The sequence below is a fragment of the Oncorhynchus keta genome, chromosome 10 (genome assembly GCF_023373465.1).
Source record: "Oncorhynchus keta strain PuntledgeMale-10-30-2019 chromosome 10, Oket_V2, whole genome shotgun sequence".
NCBI classification, from domain to species: Eukaryota; Metazoa; Chordata; class Actinopteri; order Salmoniformes; family Salmonidae; genus Oncorhynchus; species Oncorhynchus keta.
The window spans coordinates 72,872,468-72,900,391 of NC_068430.1; the positions used below are offsets into that span (position 1 = coordinate 72,872,468).

The following is a 27,924-nucleotide window of genomic DNA, read 5'->3' on the forward strand; positions in this document are numbered from 1 at the left end:
ATGATTCCATATGTGTTATTTCATAGTTTTGATCTCTTCACTATTATTCTACAACATTTACATTTACATTTAAGTCATTTAGCAGACGCTCTTATCCAGAGCGACTTACAATGTAGAAAATATTTAAAAAATAAAGAAAACCCCTTGAATGAGTAGGTGTGTCCAAACGTTTGACTGGTACTGTATATCTGACCAAATTATGAAAGACAAGAATTGTAATTTTGAATTCCGTAAAATTGGTGTGGAAGAGGTGAAAAAATTGTCGTCTGTCAACAATGACAAGCCACGGTGGTCTGACAACTTGGAAAATTACTGAGGATAATACCAGATGATATTGCCTACTAGAAAGTGTGTGCACTCAGGCCTGGAGGGAAGCAAAAGTAATTTTGTTACTTAAGAAAAAATGGTGTTTGACCAGATACAATGTTATTGACAACAGACTTTCATCACGCTTATACGGAAGAACGTTCAACAAGCAAAGCACTTGATTGGCTGAGAGAAATTGATGATAAACAGATTGTGGGGGCTGTTTTGTTAGACTTCAGTGCACCTTTTGACATTATAAATCATAGTCTGCTGCTGGAAAAACATATGTGTTATGGCTTTACACCCCCTGCTATATTGTGGAGAAAGAGTTACCTGTCTAACAGAGCCTGTTAATGGAAGCCTCCCCAACATAATCCAGGTAGAATCAGGAATTCTCCAGGGCAGCTGTCTAGGCCCCTTTACTTTTTTCAATCTTTACTGATGGCGTGCCACTGGCTTTGAGTAAAGTCAATGTGTCTATGTATGCTGATAACTCAACACTATACACTTCAACTACTACAGCAACTGAATTTACTGCAACACTTAACAAAGGGGTGCAGTTAGTTTCAGAATGGGTGGCAAGGAATAGGTTAGTCCTAAATATTTAAAAAACTAAAAGCATTATATTTGGGACAAATCATTCACTAAACTCTAAACCTCAACTAAATCTTGTATTGAATAATGTGGAAATTGAGCAAGTTGAGCAAGTTGGGGTGACTAAACTGCTTGGAGTAACCGTGGATTGTAAATTTTGGATTGTAAAACATATTAATACCACAGTTTGTAAGATGGGGAGAAGTCTGTCCATAATAAAGGGCAGCTCTGCCTTCTTAACAGCACTATCAACAAGGCAGGTCCTACAGAACCTAGTTTTGTCGCACCTGGACTACTGTTCAGTCATGTGTTCAGTCGTAAGGCTGTTACGTTACATCCTTATTCTAAAGTACAGAGATCCTCGATGAAAACCTGCTCCAGAGCTCTCAGAAACTTAGACTGGGTCGAAGGTTCACCTTTCAACAGGACAACGACCCTAAGCACACAGACAAGACTATGCAGCAGTAGCTTCTGGACAAATCTTGAGTAGCCCATCCAGAGCCCGGACTTGAACCCAATCTAACATCTCTGGAGAGACCTGAAAATAGCTGTGCAGCAACGCTCCCAGTCCAACCTGACAAAGCTTGAGAGGATCTGCAGAGAAAAGGAGAAACGCACCAGATACAGGTGTGCCAAACTTGTGTTGTGCTACCCAAGACTCGAGGCTGTAATCACTGCCAAAGGTGCTCAACAAAGTACTGAGTATTGGGTCTGAATACTTATGTAAATGTAATATTTCAGTTTTGTATTTTTAATAGGTTTGAAAAAAATCTGAAAACCTGTTTTTCCTTTGTCATTATGGGCTATTGTGTGTACATTTGCGTGAAACCCCCAAATATAATACATTTTAGAATAAGGCTGTAAAGTAACAAAATTTGAAAAAAGTAAAGGGGTCTGAATACTTTCCGAATGCACTGAATGGAGTAAAAAGTACATTATTTTCTTTAGGAATGTAGTAGAGTAAAAGTAAAAGTTGTAAAAATATATAAATAGTAAAGTACAGATACCCCCCCAAAATACTTAAGAAGTACTTTAAAGTAGTTTTACTTCAGTACTCTACACCACTGATTAATTTACAAGCATAATTGTCTCCATAGTTCCTGGGAGGGGGAAATGTACCCATTTGTGATTCATACATTGATATTGTATTGAAACAGGAGGACCAGTAGGGAGCACCCTTCCCTCTCTGTATGTAAATACTAAATGTACGGTATTTCCAAATGTGAACTATTGTCAAGTAGAGGCAATACAGAGATAATAAAGAATGAATTAAGATAAGAAGATGAGTCAATACACTACTCAAGAGATGGCAAAAGTATTTTTTATTAAATAAACAATAAATTACTATAAATAATACATGAATATATAAATAATAAATAATGAATGCAATACTGAATTGACATCTCAGCATATCAGAACAACTTTTAAGAAAAATGGGTTTTAAATGAAACGATAACAGGAAATTCACAGCCAAAGGTTTCACTGCTGTTTTTAAGAGATGTGGAATGATTTGAGTTACTGGAGTTTTAGTGATGCATTGTTATTCGCGGTTGGTTGATGTACACACCACGTTCAAAAATGGTTAATGTATTGAAATTACTGTGCATTGATATGCGAGCTGGGGATATCCTTAAATGAAAATGACAGAAGGACTAGGAGAGACGTTTCCTGACATGCACACATAAAAACATTGTATAGAAACAAGAGTGAGAATAGTTTTTTTGTATTATTTAAATTGTTCCTTGAAAAAACGTCTTCACTAATACCACACTAATGATATACAACTACACATTTCCAAACGTTAAGACACCAAATTGAGTCACTTCTCAGTCACACACACATACAAACACACACACGCTGTATGATTGTATAAAAAGTTAGCAGGGAAACCCCTATCAGGATACAGTTTAGGTCAAAAGTGAATTGTTTGATAAATATAGAGAAACGTAATTGCTTGTAGGCTACTTCTGGAATACCTGTGCTCTTTCGAAGGGTGATTTCCATAAGAAACCTTGGTAAACATTACCATGTCATAACTGATCGGTTATATTTGGACTGATTACTCTGGTAAAGGAGGACTTGTTGTAAACATGCACTGGGCATGGGTCACCAGATGAAGTGGAGGGAGTGAATAGGAGTGAGGGAAGAAAACTATAGAGATAGATACACGACTAAAAAGAGACATTATCTAAGTCTATGAATAAACCATTTCCTGTCACAGGGTGAGTATGCGCAGGGAAGCGCTGCCCTCGTGTGGCAGAGAGAAGGAAAGCAGGCATTAAAGCATTAAAGGGAATTGACACGTCACTTTGACATCAGAGCTTTCAAAAAAGCCCACAAAAGTTGTAAATGGCAAATACTATGAATTTCAGACTGTGATTTCTATATTTTGTGCAAAAGTGACAAAATAGCTATATAGTAAATAAATAAAGCCCTTTGTCAATTTATATTTACGTCACGTTGCTTCCGTGGAAGTTGAGGTGCTCATTTACCAGCCCCATTATAAAGTATTTCGGCTCAAAATCTATTCTTATGGTGGCAGCTACATAACATACTGTATACTTACAGGGCAAGGATGAGTAGAGCACAAGGTGAGCGGAAATAGGAAATCCATTTTTTATGAATAAAGGGAATTCCCTCGAATTTGAAGTACTTCATTTGATTCATTCCCTTCAATTCCAAAATGCTTTGGGTTGCAGATGTAGCTGGGGGTGGCAGATGGGGTCTTCCTGCGGGGACGGCGGATGGGTTCTTCCTGCTGCATACATCTACACATCTACATTATAACAAAAAACATTTGCAGTGGCGGTCACTATTTATTGCGCCGTTGCAAAATGCATTCGGGGGAAACACTGGGGTTGGCCTTGTTTTAGATTGCAGGATCAAAGGTTAATCCCAGGTGTAACTGAGATGTGAGTGTGGGTGGTTTAGGACGATGGGCGGAGTAAAGGGAGACGTAGGACGTGTTTTGGAATGAAAGCTCTCCTAACATGATATTTTGACAATGAATTCCACATCTATAATGTTCTCCAAAGCATGCAGTGATGCTCATATCACAACATAGAATTGTCGATCAATATCTTTTGATCTCTCTGTTTATCTCTCTCTTTCCTTAATCCCTAGTCCTAAATTTAAAGGTTGCTCTCCTGAGTGTTGTTGGCCGAGATGGGGTGCAGACCTCCGTTGTCGTTGAGTCTCCTGGCGCGGTAGGTTTCATAGTGGATGTTGTGGGTGACTTCCTTCAGGTCCTGGAGGTGAGACCTGGGAGGGAGAGTGGAGAGCATTAGCTGATAGCTACATACAGTTGGATTTGGTCACTAAAGTCAACTTCAAAGCCATAAGAGACTCATCTGTAATTGTATTGTAAGAATAGGAAAGCTATAAAGCATTAGTAAAAGATAGATCAATGTACGATTGATTGCTTTACCTGATGAGGAAATCTCGTAGCAGAGCAAATTCGCAGTGATTGGGATTTTCAACTGCAACAAAATACAAGAAAGAACCCATTTGGCATAAAAAAAAATCTGAATCACATTTGCTTCACATGTCTAAGCTTTGGCCCAACTACAGTATAACAACCTCCATAAATCCATTCCCTCTGCCTCTCTGAGGAGAAAGGTCAAGATAATATGCGTGGCATTAATATAGGACCTAATTAATTATATTGAGGTTATAAATAAACCTACCTTCTACCACACCCCAGGCTGTCTTCCTCCCCAGAACCCGTTTGCCGTTCACTTGGAACTCCTTGTCGCTGCCCACCACTGCAAAGGGCATGGCCTCCTGTGAACAGACTCGTTTAAACAGGGTTCAATTGGACGAGGAAAACATAAGAAATGTACAAATCCCGTGCAATAGACAGGAGTTATTCTTCTGAGGAGGGGTGTCAGAAAGACAGCTAAAATGACAAAGAACCAGAAAGGTAGAATAAGAGAAATAGTCTGATATTCATATGAAATTAATTTCAATATTTGAATTGCCTAACCATTTTGGCAATCGCTATTTTGCATGCTCATACCATTGAGGCATGGGAGAAAAGGAGGGAGAGGTACAGATTTATCTCGTGTTCACATTATTCCACTTGAGAGGAAGAGTATTAGGGAGACATAATCAATTGAAGTGATTGAGTCCTTTACAGTAGGATGTAAGGTCATGGATTTAAAAAAAATTGGAACAGAGGCCCTTACCCTAATCTTGTCATTTTCATTCTTATCCTCCATATCATCATCAAACTCATTCTGCGGGTAGTACTCAATCCCATGCGTCTCCAGCTCCTTCCTCACCTAAGAGATGAAGAGGAGGCAGAGGTTACATATCCTACTGTGCCCTAGAATAATGTGTTCCCTCATGACTTGGTTATCCATAACAAGTTCTACCATGACTTCTATCTAGACCAGGGATATTCAACCTGGGGTCCGCGGCCCCTAGTATAGCTGGGGGTCCGTGAAAATATACATACCAAAGAGCTCCAAAGAGCTCTATTTTCATGTCACCCAACAAATCTAAACGCCTGGAGTTTACTCACAAGCATTGGTACTTGGATTGGAACTGGTGCTTTGGACAGATGACATGAAAATAGTGCTCTTTGGCCACGCACACCAGTGCTGGATTTGGTGTCCAAAAAATAATGCATTAGCAGAAAACAACCCCATACCCACTGTAAAATATGGTGGAAGATATTTGATGTTATGGGCTATTTTGCTTCCACTGGTCCTGGGGCCCTTGTTAAGGTCAACAGCATCATTAACTTTACCCAGTTCCAGGATATTTTTGCCAAAAACATCAAAATCCACAAAGAAATGGTTAATTGGCCACAAAATCATAATTTTGCAATGGCAACCTCAGTCTCCGGACTTGAAACCCATTCAAAACCTGTGGGTTGAATTGAAGAGGGCAGTCCATAAGCGCAGACAAAGGAAATCAAGGATTCAGGAGGATTCTACAGTATATAGAGAAATGGTCTAAGATCCCTTCCAATGTGTTCTCCAACTTATAAAACATTTTAGAAAAAGGCTCAGTGCCATTACCCTCACAAGGTGAGGAATTAAAAAGTACTGAAAACAGGGGAGTCAATCATTTTGACTTTTTGAGAAAAAAAGTATTACTTTCAAATTTTTGCAAATTTTTAACAAGGGTATAAATAATTTTAAGACCCCACTGTATGTATATATATATATATATAAAAAAAAGTGAAAAAGTGAAAAAATATGTTTTATTCCAATGTTTTTATGAATATTGTTAGCGAAACAGACTTTTTTATTTTTAAATTACATATCTACAGTAGAAAATAGGAAAATATCTTCTTTGCCAACATTATTTCTCAACTCCTAATTGAGCTAATTACACTCATTGGTGCTAATTACACTCACTTGAGTATCTGACATAGGCTTTGAAAAAGCACCCGCAAGTACCAGTTGCAGCAAGTGCCGCTGGCTGTTCGTAAGCTTTCTTGACATGGACATAAATGGCAAACCTTTGTTTAACCAGCTAAACAGCTACTACTATCAAAAAATGTGTTTGGAGTTACATTTTTAGCTAATAGGCTATGTTAGATTTTACACCAGGGTTCTCCAACCTTTTCTAGCATAAAAAAAATGAAAAGTCGCGAGCTACTCATTTCTTTCTAGCTTTCAAATAGGTACATTCTTCTCTTCTCCCCTGCAACTCAACTCTGCAACCAGGTCCTTAGTGTACAAGAGAAAGTAGTGCACTGTTTTCTGTCAATATACAGTAGAAGTCAAAAGTTTGGACACACCTACTCATTCCAGGGTTTTTCTTTATTTGTACTATTTTCTTCATTGTAGAATAATAGTGAAGTCATCAAAACTATGAAATAACACATATGGAATCATGTAGTAACAAAAAATATATATTTTATATTTGAGATTCTTCAAAGTAACCCCCTTTGACTTGATGAAAGCTTTGCACACTCTTGGCCTTCTCTCATCCAGCTTCATGAGGTAGTCACCTGAAATACATTTCAATTAACAGGTGTGCCTTGTTAAGAGTTAATTTGTGGAATTTCTTTCCTTCTTTGGGCCAATCAGTTGTGTTGTGACAAGGTCAGGTTGGTATACTGAAGATAGCCCTATTTAGTCAAATAAAAGTACATATTATGGCAAGAACAGGTCAAATAACCAAAGAGAGACGACAGTCCATCATTACCTTTTTCCCCCTTTTTTAAAATATTTTTTTAAACCTTTATTTAACTAGGCAAGTCAGTTAAGAACAAATTCTTATTTACAATGACGGCCTACCAGGAAACAGTGGGTTAACTGGATTGTTCAGGGGCAGAATGACAGATTTTTACCTTGTCAGCTCTGGGATTCGGTCCAGCAACCTTTCGGTTACTAACCCAACACTCTAACCACTAGGCTACCTGCCTCCCCATTTAAGACATGAAGGTCAGTCAATCTGTAAAATTTTCGAAAGTTTCTTCAAGTGCAGTCGCAAAAACCATCAAGCGCTATGATGAAACTGGCTCTCATGAGGACCGCCACAGGAAAGGAAGACCAAGAGTTACCTCTGCTGTAGAGGATAAGTTCATTAGAGTTACCAGCCTCAGAAATCAGCAACTAACTGCACCTCAGATTGTACCACAGAGGTCAAGTAATAGACACATCTCAACATGAACTGTTCAGAAGAAACTGAGTGAATCAGGCCTTCATGGTCGAATTGCTGCAAAGAAACCACTACTAAAGGACACCAATAAAAAGAAGAGACTTCCTTGGGCCAAGAAATACGAGCAATGGACATTAGCCGGGTGGAAACCTGTCCTTTGGTCTGATGAGTCCACATTTTAGATTTGTGAGACGCAGAGTAGGTGAACGGATGATCTCTGCATGTGTGGTTCCCACCATGAAGCATTGAGGAGGAGGTGTGATGGTGTGGGGGTGCTTTCCTGGTGACACTGTCTGTGATTTGTCTAGAATTCAAGGTACACTTAACCAGCATTGCTACCACAGCATTCTGCAGCGATACGCCATCCCATCTGGTTTGCGCTTAGTGGGACTATGATTTTTTTCCACAACAGAACAATGACCCAACACACCTCCAGGCTGTGTAAGGGATATTTGATCAAGAAGGAGAGTGATGGAGTGCTGCATCAGACCTGCTACATCAGACCTGGCCTCCACAATCACCCAACCTCATTCCAATTGAGATGGTTTGGGATGAGTTGTATCGCAGAGTGAAGGAAAAGCAGCCAACAAGTGCTCAGCATATGTGGGAACTCCTTCAAGACTGTTGGAAAAGCATTCCAGGTGAAGCTGGTTGAGAGAATGCCAAGAGTGTGCAAAGCTGTAATCAAGGCAAAGGGTGGCTACTTTGAAGATTCTCAAATACAAAATCTATTGTGTAACATATGTTTGGTTATTACATGATTCCATATGTGTAATTTAATAGTTTTGATGTCTTCACTGTTATTCTACAATGTAGAAAATAGTACAAATAAAATGAAATCCTGGAATGAGTAGGTGTCCAAACTTTTGACTGGTACTGTACTTACTCATGATATACAGTACTTCTGCCAGGTAAGCCTACTTTGCAGATAACATTTAATTGAGAAGGTTTTGGGACAGGTATTTCTGTCAACCAACAAGACGGTTATCACAATAACTGGCAAAACCCAGTGATAAACAAACGTGAGCACCACATAGACAGAAGGGCAATATTGATGGAAATTAATTGGCAAATATTGTGTCCGGATTGGCTTTTTAACCCAATTTGTCTTGTTAACCAGGGGTGGGATAATGTCCATGTTGATTAGATAGTAGCTGAGAGAGCTTGCGATGTCTGATAATTGTGAGATTTGTTTATGACAGTTTGCGGTGGAACACCTGAAAATTGCACATACTTTCAGAATTGTTTGGCGAGCTACTCATTGGTGGGCTGTGAGCTACTGGTAGCTCACGATTGAAGACCCCTGTTTTACACTCTGCAATTGTAATGTGGGGAGGTCAAAATAATGAAAAACTATCAACCAAATCTATTCATTTTAAAATGTTGATTACTTCTTGTCATTATCATTCACCTGATGATACATTTTTTTGCTATGATGGGGGTCCCTGGGTTGCTGTTTGCCTTGGCTGGGGTCCCTGGTTGAAGACCCCTGATCTACACATAAACAGTATCATCCATAAAGGTCTCTCTGATACATGGCTGTTGTCTCCTTTGATGCCATAGAAGTCAACAGCCATGTACAGTGGGGCAAAACAGTATTTAGTCAGCCACCAATTGTGCAAGTTCTCCCACTTAAAAAGATGAGAGAGGCCTGTAATTTCCATCATAGGTACACTTCAACTATGACAGACAAAATGAGAAGAAAAAAAATCTGAAAATCACATTGTAGGAATTTTAATGAATTTATTTGCAAATGATGGTGGAAAATAAGTATTTGGTCACCTACAAACAAGGAAGATTTCTGGCTCTCACAGACCTGTAACTTCCTCTTTAAGAGGCTCCTCTGTCCTCCACTCGTTACCTGTATTAATGGCACCTGTTTGAACTTGTTATCAGTATAAAAGACACCTGTCCACAACCTCAAACAGTCACACTCCAAACTCCACTATGGCCAAGACAAAAGAGCTGTCAAAGGACACCAGGAACAAAATTGTAGACCTGCACCAGGCTGGGAAGACTGAATCTGCAATAGGTAAGCAGCTTGGTTTGAAGAAATCAACTGTGGGAGCAATTATTAGGAAATGGAAGACATACAAGACCACTGATAATCTCCCTCTATCTGGGGCTCCACGCAAGATCTCACCCCGTGGGGTCAAAATAATCACAAGAACGGTGAGCAAAAATCCCAGAACCACACAGGGGGACCTAGTGAATGACCTAAAGAGAGCTGGGAGCAAAGTAACAAAACCTACCATCAGTAATACACTACGCCGCCAGGGACTCAAATCCTACAGTGCCAGACGTGTCTCCCTGCTTAAGCCAGTACATGTCCAGGCCCGTCTGAAGTTTGCTAGAGAGCATTTGGATGATCCAGAAGATGATCCAGAAGATGTTATGGTCAGATGAAACCAAAATATAACTTTTTGGTAAAAACTCAATTCATCGTGTTTGGAGGACAAGAATGCTGAGTTGCATCCAAAGAACACCATACCTACTGTGAAGCATGGGGGTGGAAACATCATGCTTTGGGGCTGTTTTTCTGCAAAGGGACCAGGACGACTGATCCGTGTAAAGGAAAGAATGAATGGGGCCATGTATCATGAGATTTTGAGTGAATACCTCCTTCCATCAGCAAGGGCATTGAAGATGAAACGTGGCTGGGTCTTTCAGCAGGACAATGATCCCAAACACACCGCCCGGGCAACAAAGGAGTGGCTTCGTAAGAAGCATTTCAAAGTCCTGGAGTGGCCTAGCCAGTCTCCAGATCTCAACCCCATAGAAAATCTTTTGAGGGAGTTGAAAGTCTGTGTTGCCCAGCAACAGCCCCAAAACATCACTGCTCTAGAGGAGATCTGCATGGAGGAATGGGCCAAGATACCAGCAACAGTGTGTGAAAACCTTGTGAAGACTTACAGAAAACGTTGCCAACAAAGGGTATATAACAAAGTATTGAGATAAACTTTTGTTATTGATCAAATACTTATTTTCCACCATAATTTTACAAATAAATTAATAAAAAATCCTACAATGTGATTTTCTGGATTTTTTTTTTCATTTTGTCTGTCATAGTTGAAGTGTACCTATGATGAAAATTACAGGCCTCTCATCTTTTTAAGTGGGAGAACTTGGACAATTGGTGGCTGACTAAATACTTTTTTGCCCCACTGTATTAGGGTTCATCGAGGTCAAGGGTCAAGGTCTCTCATCCCTCACCCTGTGTTTGAACTCATTCTTCTCGTCAGGGGTCATGGTGTCAGACTTGGCGATGACGGGGATGATGTTCACCACACGACTTAGGTGCTTCATAAACTCAATGTCTAGCTGTCGAAGACTGAGAGAGAGAAAGAGACAAAGAGAGACATTACCTTGTCAGCTGGGATAGAAACAATTAGCAATCTTACAGCAGGACTGGCAAAACCCAGTCTTTTCAGAAGAGTTCTATGTCTGTCTCCCGACTTTAGGACAGATACAGGCTCATTGAACAACAGTTCTGTCCCTGATCGAGGTCCTTGGGTGTAGGTGACAGCACAGAAAACATCCCGTTAACAGAAAACATCCCATTAGTCGCAATGATCAACGCAAGAAAAAGAACATGGCACACAGAAGACTAACTGTTTATGTAAAGAGCAATTTCACAGTTCAGATGAGTTGGCTTCATCTGTTGGAGCGAACCATGTTGCCTGGTTGTGTTGTGATGTAGCTCAAGAATGTGTTTAGATCTCAAAGTAAATGTCAGTACAGCTGGAAGTAAACTCATTAGAAATGAGAGAGAGAACTGAGAGAGAGTCTGCGTGTGTACGTGAGCTTCCATCCATGAGTGCACGCGTAAATGCCAATCAGAGAGAAGTGGATGTAACTCGTGCATACATTTGAGTATGTTCTAAATTAGGACATTTCTATTTCTGAATCACATGATTTATTTTTAACTCACGAGTGTCCGGTTGGGGAGATAAAGTAGAGGCAGCAGTGAACTCTGGTGTCAGGGATTCGCTTCTTTCGGGCAATATTGACCTCTTCCTTCAGGAACTTCTCATACTGCTCGTTGATGTACTTGGAGATGGGATCCCAGCTGCAGATGAATGGAACAAGGTGGGTGTTAGGAATATAGAGTATAAATACACACAAAACCATTATAGCCGTGGTGGGTAGTTGGGTACGGTCAGGATAAGGAGAATGTACAGTATGTAAAAAATATTTTATAGTTTGGCAGTTCTATTCCTCTCTGAATCATATGCACGGTTGAATCTAAATCCTACGCATGCCATTGTGCTTAACTAATTGAAAAATGTAGTGACCCCAAACAAAACATAGACTGTGTGTAAGCGCACAATAATGAACATTCTTCCCACATGCTCACCAGTTTTCATTGTTGATCTGATCACCAAAACCCGGTGTGTCGATTACTGTCAACTTCATCTTCACTCCGCCCTCCTCAATCACTGCAACATTCAATTACCACATTCAATACAACATTCACACTGTAAGTACTTTTGCCAAAATCAGGTGACAAAAAGTTAAACACGCAAGCAGTCAATGAATGATATGTACGTTTTTTCCTTGACTCGTAGATGGGGATTTTTCTTTGATGTCAGTGAGGATAACAAATGTGCAACGATGCAGAAGTAAAGCTAGCACTACAGTGTTTTTGGCCAGACAGTCTGCCTCTGTGTCTGTCTGGAATGCCATGTGGGCTGCACGTGCCAGCTGTGCCAGTCTAAGACAAATATCAACAGTAGAAGATACATACATACATACTCACACACAAACACTCCCACCCATGCACGCGCGCAAACACACTCTTTCCCTCTCTCTTGCTTACACACACACACACTCTATCCTTCTCTCTTGCTCACACACACACATAGAGCTTAGAGGAAATGTCTCTCTCACCGTGGGACACAGCCTTGATCTCAACTGTCTTGGGGATCTTATGCTCGCCGCCCCATCCTGAGCTCCACCTGCTGACCTGGGACTTGAACAGCGTGTTCACCAGCGTTGACTTCCCCAGCCCGCTTTGACCTGAGAGAGAGAGAGAGAGAGAGAGAGAGAGAGAGAGAGAGAGAGAGAGAGAGAGAGAGAGAGAGAGAGAGAGAGAGAGAGAGAGAGAGAGAGAGAGAGAGAGAGAGAGAGAGAGAGAGAGAGAGAGAGAGAGAGAGAGAGAGAGAGAGAGAGAGAGAGAGAGAGAGAGAGAGAGAGAGAGAGAGAGAGAGAGAGAGAGAGAGAGAGAGAGAGAGAGAGAGAGAGAGAGAGAGAGAGAGAGAGAGAGAGAGAGAGAGAGAGAGAGAGAGAGAGAGAGAGAGAGAGAGAGAGAGAGAGAGAGAGAGAGAGAGAGAGAGAGAGAGAGAGAGAGAGTTAGTGGAGGGAGAGCATGGTTTGAGGCATGATGAGAGACAGATCAAGGGAGAGACAGAACAAGGGAGAGGCACGACTTAATTTCATGTTTCATGTCTCTGTGTTTGCTAGCACACCATGGGTTCACATACTCTTCTGAAAGACACTAAATATATCAATCATACCAGACACAAACTGAAGAGGTTGTCCTTCCTTACTTACCCACTATCATAATATTGAAGTCGAAACCAGCCTTCATGGTCTTCTTCCTCATCTGCTCGATGATGGTGTCAATCCCAATGTATCCCAGCAAAGTGGATCCACTGCCAGAGTGTCCCAACCCTGGAACTCGATCAACCCCGACCCCACCACCTAGCCCTGATGGTCCATGGGGTGCTGTGGGGGATGGTGCTGCCACATGAGGGGGCTTGGCAGGGACAGCAGGTTTGGGTCTCACTTCAGGGGGAACAATGGACTCTGACATGTCTAGAGGGTAAAATATGCTTTTATTAGGCCTATTTCATTGGGCTATATACTGTACAGTACCTTCAGAAATTATTCATACCCCTTGACTTTTTCCACATATAGTTGTGTTACAGCCTGAATTTAAAAGGGATTCAATTGAGATGTTGTGTCACTGGCCTACACCTAATATCCCATTATGTCAAAGTGGAATTATGTTTTTAGACATGTTTATACATTTATTAAAAATGAAAAGCTGAAATGTCTTGAGTCAATAAGTAGCCAACCCCTTTGTTGCGGCAAGCTTAAATACGTTCTGTAGAAAAAATATACTTAACTAGTCATATAATAAGTTGCATGGACTCACTCTGTCTGCAATAATAGTGTTTAACATTAATTTTGAATGACTACCTCATCTCTGTACTCTACACATACATCTGTAAGGTGCCTCAGTCAGGCAGTGATGGTGAATTAATACACCCAGGCACAACAGGCATTCTTTCTAACTCAGTTGCCGGAAAGGAAGGAAACCTCTCAGGGATTTCACCATGAGGCCAATGGTGACTTTAAAACAGTTACAGAGTTTAATCGCTGTGATTAGAGGTCGACCAATTAATCGGAATGGCCAATTAATTAGGGCCGATTTCAAGTTTTCATAATAATCAGAAATCTGTATTTTTGGGTGTCGATTTTGCAGATTCTTTTTTTTATACCTTTCTTTAAATAGGCAAGTCAGTTAAGAACACGTTCTTATTTTCAATGACGCCCTAGGAACGGTGGGTTAACTGCCTTGTTCAGGGGCAGAACGACAGATTTTCACCTTATCAGCTCGGGGGATTCAATCTTGTAACCTTACAGTTAACTAGTCCAACGCTATAACCACCTGCCTCTCGTTGCACTCCACAAAGAGACTGCCTGTTACGCGAATGCAGTAGAAGCCAAGGTAAGTTGCCAGCTAGCATTAAACTTATCGTATAAAAAACAATCAATCAATCATAATCACTAGTTAACTACACATGGTTGATGATATTACTAGTTTATCTAGCGTGTCCTGTGTTGCATATAATCGATGCAACGCCGGGGGATGATTTAACAAAAGCGCATTTGCAAAAAAGCACTGTAGTTGGACGACTGTACCTAACCATAAACACCAATGCCTTTCTTAAAATTAATACACAGAAGTATATATTTTTAAACCTGCATATTTAGCTAAAAGAAATCCAGGTTAGCAGGCAATATTAACCAGGGAAATTGTGTCACTTCTCTTGCGTTCATTGCACTCAGAGTCAGGGTATATGCAACAGTTTGGGCAGCCTGGCTCATTGCGAACTAATTTGCCAGACTTTTACGTAATTATGACATAACATTGAAGGTTGTGCAATGTAACAAGAATATTTAGACTTAGGGATGCCACCCGTTAGATAAAATACCAAACGGTTCCATATTTCACTAAAATAATAAAAGTTTTATTTTCTAAATTATAGTTTCCGGATTCGACCATGTTAATTACCAAAGGCTCGTATTTCTGTGTGTTATAACTAAGTCTATGATTTGATAGAGCAGTCTGACTGAGCGATGATGGTAGGCAGCAGCAGGCTGCTTGTGCGTTTTGCCAGCAGCTCTTCGCAAGCACAGCACTGTTTATGACTTCAAGCCTATCTGCCTAATGGCTGGTGTAACTGATGTGAAATGGCTAGCTAGTTAGCGGGCTGAGCGCTAATAGCATTTCAAACGTCACACGCTCTGAGACTTGGAGTAGTACTTCCCCCCGACTTTTGTGGAGCGATGGGTAACGCTGCTTCGAGTATGGCTGTTGTCGATGTGTTCCTGGTTCGAGCCCAAGGAGGGGCGAGGAGAGGAACGGAAGCTATACTGTTACACTGGCAATACTATAGTGCCTATAAGAACATCCAATAGTCAAAGGTATATGAAATACAAATGGTATAGAGAAAAATAGTCCTATAATTCCTACAATAACTACAACCTAAAACCTCTTACCTTGGAATATTGAAGTCTCATGTTAAAAGGAACTACCAACTTTCATATGTTCTCATGTTCTGAGCAAGGAACTCAAACGTTAGCTTTTTTACATGGCACATATTGCACTTTTACTTCTCCAACACTTTGTTTTTGCATTTTTTTTACCAAATTGAACACGTTTCATTATTTATTTGAGGCTAAATTGACTTTTATTGATGTATTATATTAAGTTAAAATAAGTGTACATTCAGTATTGTTGTAATTGTCATTATTACAAATAAATAAATACAAATTGGCTGATTAATCGGTATCGTTTTTTGGGGGCCCTCCAATAATCGGTATCGGCGTTGAAAAATCATAATCGGTCGACCTCTAGCTGTGATATGAGAAAACTGAGGATGGATCAACAACATTATAGTTACTCCACAATACTAACCTAAATGAGAGTGAAAAGAAATTAACTTTATGAATACAAAGCGTTATGTTTGGGGAAAATCCAACACAACACATCACTGAGTTCCACTCTTCATATTTTTAAGCTGTCACATATTTTTAAGCTGTGGGCATTCTATGTTTTGTGTTTCTATGATTTTCTATTTCTATGTTTTGGTCAGGTATGGTTCTCAATCAGGCACAACTGTCTATCGTTGTCTCTGATTGGGAACCATACTTAGGTACCCTTTTTCCCACCTGTGTTTGTGGGAAGTTGACTTTGTTTGATGGCACATAGCCTTAAGCTTCACGTGTTGTTTTGTAATGTTTATTGTTTTGTCGGCGTCATTTCTTAAATTAAGTAAGATGCACACTCACCACGGGGCACCTTGGTCCGCATCCTTCAACAGCCGTGACATAAGCAAGATGGTGGCTGCATCATGTTATCGGTATGCTTGTCATCTGTCACGCCCTGATCTGTTTCACCTGTCTTTATGATTGTCTCCCCACACCCTCCAGGTGTTGCCCATCTTCCCCATTATCCCCTGTGTATTTATACCTAAGTTCTCTATTTGTCTGTTGCCAGTTCGTTTTGTTCATTCAGACCTACCGGCGTTTTTACCCTTGCTCTTGTCCTGTCTATAGTGCATGTTTCCTAGTTTTCTGCCTGCCACACCATCTCCTCCCAAGGGGCCACCATTGGGAGGCATGAGGGACTGCTTCGTGGCTGAACGAAGCAGTTCCTCAAACTGCTGGCTGAATGCCATGACTGGGCTTCAGACATTTTGCTGGAGCAATTCCGCAGGTTGTCTGGGAGGCAGCCTACCATGGTGGTAACCCCACAGCCCCTCAGTAACCCAGCGGCTAGCAGCGCCGTATCATCGGTCACTCCACCTTCTCGGGAGCCCCACTTACCCCCTCCCCGGAATGCTTCAATGGAGAGCCGAGCACCTGTTGGGCATTTCTAGCTCCGTGTGCCCTCGCTTTCGAGCTTCAGCCCTCCTCCTTCCCCTTGGATCTCATCACGCTGATGTCCGGGACGGCTCTCATCTGGGTTACTGCTGTATGGGAACAGCAGCCGGCCCTATGCGTTAGTCTAGAGGGGTTTGTGGGAGGATATGAAGAAGGTTTTTTACGCCCAGTTCTCTGGGAGAGAAGCTGCCCGGAAGCTGATTCAGCTTCGGCAGGACTCCCGCAGTGTGGCAGACTATGCGGGGGATTTCCGCACGTTGGCAGCGGAGAGTGCTTGAAACCAGGAAGCACTGTTCGATATGTTCCTGCACGGTGTCTCTGAGGTAGTCAAGGACGAGCTTGCAGCTCGGGAGTTACCTACGGATCTCGATTCCCTCAATGCTTTGACCATCCGAATCAATGGACGACTACTGGAACGACGGAGGCAGAGGAAATTCAACTTTGCTCGCACATACAGGGATTCCACCTTGCCTCCGAGTCACCCGGAGGTCCCCAACGATCCCATTGCAGAGTGAACCCAAGGATTAGGTAGAGCTGGGCTATCGCCAGCGGAACGGCAATACAGGATCAACACGAAGAGTTGTCTGTATTGCGGGACTCTTGGTCATTTTGTGTCTTCTTGTCCTTTAAAAAAACAGGCTCACTGGTAGGAGTGAGTAGTCTGGTGGGATATATGGAGAACTTTCCTGCCTCCCTTGCTCACACAATTTTTCATGCCATTATGCTGTGGGGAAACCAGTCTAAATCTCTATGGGTCCTCATTAACTCTTTTTGGATGATACCCTGGCTTCCGAGCTGAACATCCCCACTCAGCCCCTCTCCACTCCCATGGACGTTAGAGCGCTAGACGGGCGCTCTATAGGCCAGGTCACTCATATTACCACTCCCATCAACCTACGGGTGTCAGGGAATCACAGTGAGACTATTCAAATCCTGCTCATCAAGTCCCCTCAGATTTCCATGGTTTTGGGATTCTCCTGGCTTCAGCGACACAATCCCCTGATCAACTGGTCTACTGGTGCCATCATGGGCTGGAGTCTGTTCTACCACGCCCAGTGTCTGAAGTCAGCGCAACATGCCCCGGGATGTCTTCCTGGGAGCTTGGAAGGTGCCCCGGACATCTCCACCATTCCCGCGGAGTACAAGGACCTTCGGGAGGTGTTCAACAAGGCTCGGGACACTTCGCTTCCACCGCACCGACCATATGACTGCGGGATTGACCTTCTCACTAACACCACTGCTCCCCGGGGACGACTGTACTCGCTGTTGGGCCCAGAGACCAAGCCTATGGACACCTACATTGGAGACTCCCTAACTGCATGATTTATATGTCCTTCGTGCTCTCCCGCCGGCACAGGGTTCTTCTTTGTGGAGAAGAGGGACAATAGCCTGCGCCTGAACCGCTACCTGCTACCACTCATCTCTTCGGCCTTCGAGCCGCTCCAGGGACCCACCGTGTTTTCTAAACTGGATCTACAAAGCGCCTACCACCTGGTGCTGATACGGGAGGGGGATGAGTGGAAGACTGCCTTCAACACGGCCAGCGGCCCTTACGAGTATTTGGTCATGCCATTTGGCCTCACCAACGACCCTGCTGTGTTCCAGGCTCTGGTAAATGATGTTCTCCGCGACATGTTGAACCAGTTCATCTTTGTCTACATTGATGACATCCTCATATTCTCCCACTCCCCCCAAGAACATGTGCTCCACGTCCGATAGGTTCTTCAATACCTCCTGGAAAACCAGTTGTTTGTTAAGACAGAGAAATGCGAGATCCGTCACTCCACCATCCCCTTTCTGGGGTACATCATCTCTGCTGGGAGTGTTCAGATGGATCCCAGGAAGGTGAGGGAGGTGGTGGATTGGCCCCAGCCTTTGTCCAGGGTGCAGCTACAACATTTCCTGGGGTTCGCCAACGTCTATCACCAGGGTTACAGCACCCTGGTTTCCCCCGTCAGCACTCACCTCTCCCAGGGTTCTGTTCACGTGGTCCCCTGCTGCTGACCGGGCGTTCTGGGACCTCAAATACCACTTCACCAGAATGTCAAGCCAGATGCACTCTCGCCGTTATAGCCTGGCAACGGCACACAGCTGGAGAATAGGGAAACAGGTTCGGGAGGTGCATCGTTCCCAGCCGAAGGAGGTCGGCATACCTTCTGCCCAGAAGTTTGGCGAGGCCAGTCAGGCCATCCTCAAGACCACCTCCAGGTATCGACGACAAGCGGATCGCCACCGGACCCTGGCTCCCCGGTATCATCTCGGGCAGAAAGTATGGCTGTCCACCTGGGATCTGCCCCTCCGGGTGGAATCCTGCAATCTCTTCCCCCGGTTTATCGGCCCATTTCCCATCTCCAAAATCATTAGCCCCTCTGCTGTTCGTCTTCTGTTTCCCCGGACCCTTCGTATACATCCTACCTTTCATGTGTCCAGAATTAAACATGTCTCACAGCCCTTTGTCTCCTGTTTTTCCCCTTGCTCCTGTCTTGTCCATAGTGCCTATTTCCTAGTTTTCCCGGTTTTGACCTTTCTGCCTGGCTGACTCTAAACCTGCCTACAGTCCTGTACCTTTGTCCCACTACTCTGGTTTACGACATGAAATGTTCCTGAGTGTCAGTTCTGACTTAAAGCGGCTTGAAAATCTATGGCAAGACTTGAAAATGGCTTGAAGATTTTTTTTAAAGTATAATGTGCAATTAGAGGTCGACCGATTATGATTTTTCAAAGACGATACCGATACTGATTGGAGAACCAAAAAAAGCTGATACTGATTAATCGGCTGATTTATATATATATATATATATATATATATATATATATATATTTGTAATAATGACAATTACAACAATACTGAATGAACAATGAACACTTTTATTTTAACTTAAAATACATAAATAAAATCTAATTAGTTTCAAATCAATAATGCAAAAACACAGTGTTGGAGAAGAAAGTAAAAGTGCATGTGCCATGTAAAAAGCTACGTCTCAAATTCCTTGCTCAGAACATATGAAAGCTGGTGGTTCAATATTCCCAGTTCTTCAATATTCCCAGTTAAGAAGTTTTAGGTTGTAGTTATTATAGGAATTATGACGTGTCAACTATTTCTCTTTATACCATATGTATTTCATATACCTTTGACTATTGGACGTTCTTATAGGCACTACAGTATTGCCAGCCTAATCTCAGGAGTTGATAGGCTTGAAGTCATAAACAGCGCTGTGCTTCAAGCATTGCGAAGAGCTGCTGGCAAACGCAGTAAAGTTTGAATGAATGCTTACAAGCCTGCTGCTGCCTACCTCCGCATATCAAATCTTAGACTTAATTATAATATAATAAACACAGAAATATGAGCCTTTGGTCATAATTTGGTCAAATCCGGAAACTATCTGTCACGTTCTGACCTTAGTTCTTTTGTTATGTTTTAGTTTTAGTACGATCAGGGCGTGAGTTGGGTGGGTTGTCTATGTTCGTTTTTCTATGATTTGCTATTTCTGTGTTTGGCCTGGTATGGTTCTCAATCAGAGGCAGCTGTCAATCGTTGTCCCTGATTGAGAACCATATTTAGGGAGCCTGTTTTCTGTTAGTGTTTCGTGGGTGATTATTTTCTGTTTTCCGTTGTGTGTCTGCACCAACCAGAACTGTTTTCGGTCGTTTCTCTTTGTTATTTTGTTATTTCCGTGTTCATTCTAATAAATATGGACACATACCACGCTGCACCTTGGTCCTCAACGTCTTCCACCATCGACGACCGTTACAGAATCACCCACCACCAAAGGACCAAGCAGCGTGGTAACGGGCAGCGGCCGAAAGCGCAAGACTCCTGGACATGGGAGGAGATTTTGGACGGCAAGGGACCCTGGGCACAGGCTGGAGAATAGCCGCCCAAAGGCAGAGCTGGAGGCAGCGAAAGCCGAGAGTGGTATGAGGAGGCAGCGCAGTTAGAAGCCTGAGAGGCAGCCCCAAACATTTCTTGGGGAGGGGGAGCACACTGAGAGTGTGGCGAAGTCAGGTAGGAGACCTGCGCCAACTCCCCGTGCTTACCGTGGAGAGAGAGGGACCGGGCAGGCACCGTGTTATGCCATGAGGCACACGGTGTCCCCGGTGCGCAGGCATAGCCCGGTGCGATACATAGCAGCGCCTCGTATCGGCCGGGCTAGAGTGGGCATCAATCCAGGTGCCATGAAGCAGGCTCAGCGCATCTGGTCTCCAGTGCGTCTCCTCGGGCCAGGGTACATGGCAGCAGCCTTACGCATGGTGTCCCCGCTTCGCCAGCACAGCCCAGTGTGGGCTATTTCACCTTGCCGCACTGGCCTGGCTACGGGGAGCATTCAACCAGGTAAGGTTCGGCAGGCTCGGTGCTCGAGAGCTCCAGTGCGCCTTCCCGTTCCGGTCTATCCGGTGCCACCTCCACGCACCAGCCCTCCGGTGGCAGCCCACCGCACCAGGCTGTCTCTCCGTTTCCTTCCTACAGGTGCTCCCACCTGCTCAGCACTGTCAGTCTTCCTCCTGCTCAGCGCTGCCAGAGTCGCCCGTCTGTCCTGAGCTGCCAGAGCCGTCAGTGAGCCAGGAGCTGCCAGAATCGCCCTTCATTCCGGAGCTGCCGGAGTCTCCCACCTGTCCGGTGCTGCCAGAATCTCACGTCCATTCGGGACCCTTGGCTTGGGTCCCCAATCCGAGGTCGGCGGCGAGGGTCGCCGCTCTTAAGAGGCCACGGAGGCGGGCTAAGAGACGGACAATGACTGTGGTGGAGTGGGGTCCACGTCCCACGCCAGAGCCGCCACCGCGGACAGACACCCACCCAGGCCCTCCCCTATAGGTTCAGGTTTTGCGGCCATAGTCCGCATCTTTGGGGGGGGGATACTGTCACCTTAGTTCTTTTGTTATGTCTTTGTTTTAGTATGGTCAGGGCGTGAGTTGGGTGGGTTTTTCTATGATTTGCTATTTCCGTGTTTGGCCTGGTATGGTTCTCAATCAGAGGCAGCTGTCAATCGTTGTCCCTGATTGAGAACCATATTTAGGGAGCCTGTTTTCTGTTGTGTTTCATGGGTGATTATTTTCTGTTTTCTGTTGTGTCTGTACCAGCCAGAACTGTTTTCGGGCGTTTCTCTTTGTTATTTTGTTATTTCCGTGTTCATTCGAATAAATATGGACACATACCACGCTGCACCTTGGTTCTCAACTTCTTCCACCATCGACGACCGTTACACTATGATTTTGAAAACAAAACGTTTATTATTTCAGTGAAATACGGAACAGTTCTGTATTTTATCAAACGGGTGACAACCCTAAGTCTGTTACATTGCACAACCTTCAATGTTATGTCATAATTATGTAAAATTCTGGCAAATTAGTTCACAACGAGCCAGGCAGCCCAAACTGTTGCATTTACCCTGACTTTGCTTGCATTGAATGCAAGAGAAGTGACACAATTTCCCTAGTTAATATTGCCTGCTAACATGAATTTCTTTGAACTAAATATGCAGGTTTAAAAAATATATACTTCTGTGTATTGATTTTAATAAAGGCTTTGATGTTTATGGTTAGGTACATTGGTGCAACGACAGTGCTTTATTTGCGAATGCGTTTGTTAAATCATCACCCATTTGGCGAAGTAGGCTTTGATTCGATGATAAATTAAAAGCCTCCGCATTGATTATATGCAACGCAGGACAAGCTAGTTAGCCTAGTAATATCATCAACCATGTGTAGTTAACTAGTTATTATGTGAAGATTGATTGTTTTTTATAAGATCAGTTTAATGCTAGCTAGCAACTTACCTTGGCTCCTTGCTTCACTCGCGTAACAGTTTCCTCGTGGATTGCAATGTAATCGGCATACCGATTGTTATGTAAGCATGAGATCGGCCCTAATTAATTGGCCATGCCGATTAATCGGTAACCTCTAGTGCAAATATTGTGAAATCCAGGTGTGCAAAGCTCTTAGAGACTTACCCAGAAAGACTCACAGCGGTAATCGCTCCCAAAGGTGATTCTAACACTCAGGGATGTGAATACTTACATAAATGAGATATTTATTTCATTTTCAATACATTTGCAAACATTTTGAAAGACATATTTTTACTTTGTCTATATGGGGTGTTGTGTGAGTGAGATTTAAAAAATATTTAATCAATTTTGAATTTAGACTGTAACACAATAGAATGTGGAATAAATAAACAGGTATGGCGCATTTCTGAAGGCACTGTAAAGAGAATGATACCTGTAGCAGACTGTTTTACCACAGTAAATAGTGCACTACTGTACAACAGATGGCGATGAAAACAGACATATGGCTATGCATGCGCAATTTGAGCCAAGGACACTACAGGGCATACAAATTTAGCTGCTTCTGTGTATGAGTATGAGATCATCCATAAGCCTTGACATACAATACCAGTCAAAAGCTTGGACACACCTACTCATTCAAGGGTTTTTCTTTATTTTTTACTATTTTCTACATTGTAGAAAAATTGTGAAGACATCAAAACTATGAAATAACACATATGGAATCATGTAGTAACCAAAAAAGTGTTCAACAAATTAAAATATAATTTAGATGTTTATTCTTCAAAGTAGCCACCCTTTTCCTTGATGACAGCTTTGCACACTCTTAGCATTCTCTCAACCAGATTCACCTGGAATACTTTTCCAACAGTCTTGAAGGAGTTCCCACATATGCTTAGCACTTGTTGGCTGCTTTTCCTTCACTCTGCGGTCCAAATCATCCCAAACCATCTCAATTGGGTTGAGGTCGATGATTGTGGAGGCCAGGTCCTCTGATGCAACACTCCATCCCTCTCCTTCTTGGTCAAAGAGCACTTAAACAGCCTGGAATTGTATTGGTCCATTGTCCTTAAAAAAAAACAATGATAGTCCCACTAAGCGCAAACCACACATGCAGAGATCATCCGTTCACCTACTCTGCATCTCACAAAGACACAGCAGATGGAACAAAAAGTCTCAAATTTGGACTCATCAGACTGAAGGACAGATTTCCACCGGTCTAATGTCCATTGCTCTTGTTTCTTGGCCCAAACAAGTCTCTTATTATTGGTGTCCTTTAGTAGTTGTTTCTTTGCAGCAATTCAACCATGAAGGTCCTCATGAGAGCCCGTTTAATCATAGCGCTTGATGGTTTTTGCGACTGCACTTGAAGAAACTTTAAAGGTTTTTGAGATTTTCCGGATTGACTGACCTTCATGTTTTAAAGTAATGATAAACTGTCATTTCTCTTTGCTTACTTGAGCTGTTATTGCCATAACATGGACTTGGTCTTCTACCAAATAGGGCTATCTTCTAGATATGATTTTTCAACGCCGATACCGATTATTGGAGGACAAAAAAAAGCTGATACCGATTTTTAAAAATATGAACACTTTTATTTTAACTTAATACATAAATAAAAATACATTTGGTCTCAAATAAATACTGAAACAAAATAATGCAAAAACACAGTGTTGAAGAAGAAAGTAAAAATGCAATATGTGCCATGTAAAAAAGATAACGTTTAAGTTCCTTGCTCAGAACATGAGAACATATGAAAGCTGGTGGTTCCTTTTAACATGATTCTTCAATATTCCCAATTAAGTAGATTTAGGTTGTAGTTATTATAGGAATTATAGGATGATTTCTCTCTATATCATTTGTATTTCATATACCTTTGACTATTGGATGTTCTTATAGGCACTATAAGGCACTATTTGTTAAATCATCACCCATTTGGCGAAGTAGGCTTTGATTCGATGATAAATTAAAAGCCACCGCATTGATTATATGCAACGCAGGACAAGCTAGTTAGCCTAGTAATATCATCAACCATGTGTAGTTAACTAGTGATTATGTTAAGATTGATTGTTTTTTATAAGATACGTTTAATGCTAGCTAGCAACTTACCTTGGCTCCTTGCTGCACTCGCGTAACAGGTGGTCAGCCTGCCACGCAGTCTCCTCCTGGAGTGCAATCTAATCGGTCATAATCGGCATCCAAAAATGCAGATTACTGATTGTTATGAAAACTTGAAATCGGCCGACCTCTACCATCTTCTGTATACTACCCTACCTTGTCACAACACAACTGAACGGCTCAAACGCACTAAGGAAAGAAATTCCACAAATTAACTTTTAACAAGGCACACCTGTTAATTATCTGCTAAATTTTAATTATTCGCCTACCTCCTCATGCCTTTTGCACACAATGTATACAGACTCTTTATTTTTTTCTACTGTGTTATTGACTTGTTTATTGTTTACTCCATGTGTAACTCTGTGTTGTTGTCTGTTCACACTGCTATGCTTTATCTTGGCAAGGTCGCAGTTGTAAATGAGAACTTGTTCTCAACTAGCCTACCTGGTTAAATAAAGGTGGAATAAAAAAGTAAAAATTGACATTTATTCCAGGTGACTACCTCATGAAGCTGGTTGAGAGAATGCCAAGAGTGTGCAAAGCTTTCATCAAGTCAAAGGGTTGTTACATTGAAGATTCTCAAATATATAATCTATTATTGTTTAACACTTTTTTGTTACTACATGATTCCATATGTGTTATTTCATAGTTTTGATGTCTTCACTATTATTCTACAATGTAGAAAATAGTAAAAATAAAGAAAAACCCTGGAATGAGTAGGTGTGTTCAAACTTTTGACTGGTACTGTAGATCACAGGTCAGAAAAGCAGAGTCTGTCAGTTGAATTTAGAGCATCAATGAATAACCATATTCTGTCGCTTGCTGTCTCTCTCTTGCTCACACACACACACACACACACACACACACACACACACACACACACACACACACACACACACACACACACACACACACACACACACACACACACACACACAAATAGTCTGCACATAAAACAGGCATACACAACATCAAATAGGCTTCTGACAGATTATGCAAAGCCTGCTCAAAATTTGGAGTGGTATCACAAATGATAGCTAGATCTACACAAAATAATACACAAATACATATTTGGCCTCTACTAAGCTCCCCCTGTCATTTCACCTGGTATAACCTCTTTTTTGTCATAAATCATATCTCAAATTTAAATCTAAATTATCTGGCTGAATGTGTGGTCTGTCATCCCATCAAATGATGATGTTAGAGCGTCCACATTGTATCTTTGTATGATTTCTGATGGCGACAATTAGGGCCATATTTCCCACTGTGCTCCGCAAACTGAGGAGGGTTCATTTACGTTTTAACGTCGTTTCTACGGTCTGACTGAAGGATAGCCAGATCAATCCACATTTCGCTAGCTTGATCATAAATATCCCGAACAATAACCCCGATCATGTTTAACCTCACAAGCTACACGATAACAGCTGATTACCTACATCCCAAAAACCTGTTTAACCAACCCATTGTCCCGGCTCCATCCATGCTGGATAAATGATGCTAAGTTAGCTAGCTAACGTTAGGTATGCTAGCTGTCCGCATTCGTCTGCTGTGATGTTGATTGTTGCGCGACTTACCGATTCCTGTTTATAGATTCAATTTCCAAAATAGTTTTGTTCCGCGCTAGTGAAAATTTCGACTAGTCTTTCAACCCAATGCTCAAGAATAAACGATAGATGTCCAACATAGAGAAGCAAAGATGTAGGAAAACGGGTCGTGTGATTTGTCTGAGTACCTCTTTCCCTCCGTCCCTCTCTGCTCTCTCTAGTCCAGAGCCCCCCCCTTTTGTTACCAAGGCGACAAGATGAGAGAGAGGTGATGCAGAACGCATGCTCAAACAGAACCTTGCCCCTAGGCAACTTTTTTGGCGTCACCTGAGTGTTTTTTGTTATTTTTGCACAACCAATCAGTATTTGATTAGACCAAATTGTAATTGACAAAAATCTAGAAAAAATCTGCATGAAAAATATATTGATCCATGTAGCCTATTTATCGAGATTAGTCTTGTCTCATGTTTCATAATTTCTTTCATTTGCATTTTGGTAACTTAAAGTCATGACAGACAATTCTCATGAAATGCTTAATAGCAAGTCTGTATACATGAATGATAAAAAATATGTAAAATTGTTGTGTGTAAACTAAAAAGCAACAACCAAACAAAATATCATTGGTATTGTATAATTCACTGTAGGCCAAACCAGGGTTGGTTAGGTTACTTTCTAAATGTAATCCATTACTAGTTACTTGTCCAAAATTGTAATCAGTAAAGTAACTGTTTGATTACCCAAAGTGTAATCTGATTACTTTCAATTACTTTTGGATTAGCCTACTTACCCATTAAGAGGCATTAGAAGAAGAGAAAATAATCCATCAAATGTGGTCTCTGACTTGTGGTCAGACTCTCTCAGGTGGAACAAACCTAAACTTTCACCTTTTTTTAATGCTGAAAGGTATCATAATGTATTTCTTCTGCAAACATCCTTTCTGAATTTAAAAGTAATTATGCTTGATTACAATATTTTTGCTGGTAACGTAGCTGATTACAGTTACAGTTTTTCCCTTTCAGATTACATGTAATCAGTTACTCCCCAACCCTGGGCCTAACTACAACATTCCATATTTCAAAATGCATTGAATCAGTCACAGCACACCACAAAATTGAAAGGAGAAGCATTTGCATCCAATGATCAAATAGTACCATACTCACATATATGGCGTTTTGTTGTCAGCTCTTAGGTTCTCGCACTGATGTATTTTGTGTTCATGTTGTCTAAGTTTGTTGGTTCTCTCTAGTCTACATGTTGTGCAGACTTTTTGCGTTGTGTCATGTGTCACTCACTTTACCCCACTGTTCCCCCAAACTTGGTTTTATCACACAGTTTTTGCATGTCTGTTACTCTTCTGATAAGGAGCCATGTCTCAAATTCCCTCCAGTACCTTCTCTGACCCCCCTCCTCTCTCTCTCTCTTTCTCTCTCTCTCTTTCTCTCTCTCATCCTGACTTTCAGAGTAATATGTTAAGTCTGAATAAAGAGAAATTATAACCAACAAATCCGATTTTGTTTACACTACCATGTGCATAGCCTTCTTTTAAACTTTTTCCTCATTACTCACCCATTGACAAATACACTCGAGGAGGTGTGGTGATGTCATCATGTAATTGCTCTGCCTCTTCGTCAACAAACGTCATGCTTGAAAGAGGGTGATCCAATTCATGTGATGGTGAGATACTGCTATTTGACTGGTTAGATTGATTCCGTTTCCTCTCAATGGTTTGTGTATCGGTCGGTAGACTTTGACACTGAGGTCTAGTCCAGAATTTGGGTCTTTGG

The 27,924-nt window shown here is 41.9% G+C and overlaps 1 protein-coding gene across 2 annotated transcripts; it reads right to left on the reverse strand.

Moving 5' to 3' along the window:
- Positions 1-2,199: 2,199 nt before the first annotated feature.
- Positions 2,200-27,432, reverse strand: LOC118364785 (neuronal-specific septin-3). Of its 2 annotated transcripts, none has more exons than XM_052527877.1 (10): positions 27,301-27,432; positions 13,075-13,338; positions 12,412-12,540; positions 11,879-11,960; positions 11,453-11,590; positions 10,735-10,852; positions 5,088-5,183; positions 4,587-4,683; positions 4,328-4,379; positions 2,200-4,161 (listed from the first exon to the last, which is right to left on the reverse strand). In XM_052527877.1, exons 2-10 carry the CDS (start codon positions 13,334-13,336, stop codon positions 4,032-4,034), a joined length of 1,104 nt encoding a protein of 367 aa, XP_052383837.1. In that variant the 5' UTR covers positions 13,337-13,338; positions 27,301-27,432; the 3' UTR covers positions 2,200-4,031. The 2 variants fall into 2 exon arrangements, with proteins under 2 accessions (XP_052383837.1, XP_052383838.1); XM_052527878.1 differs by lacking the exon at positions 27,301-27,432 and adding an exon at positions 26,171-26,361.
- Positions 27,433-27,924: the final 492 nt, after the last annotated feature.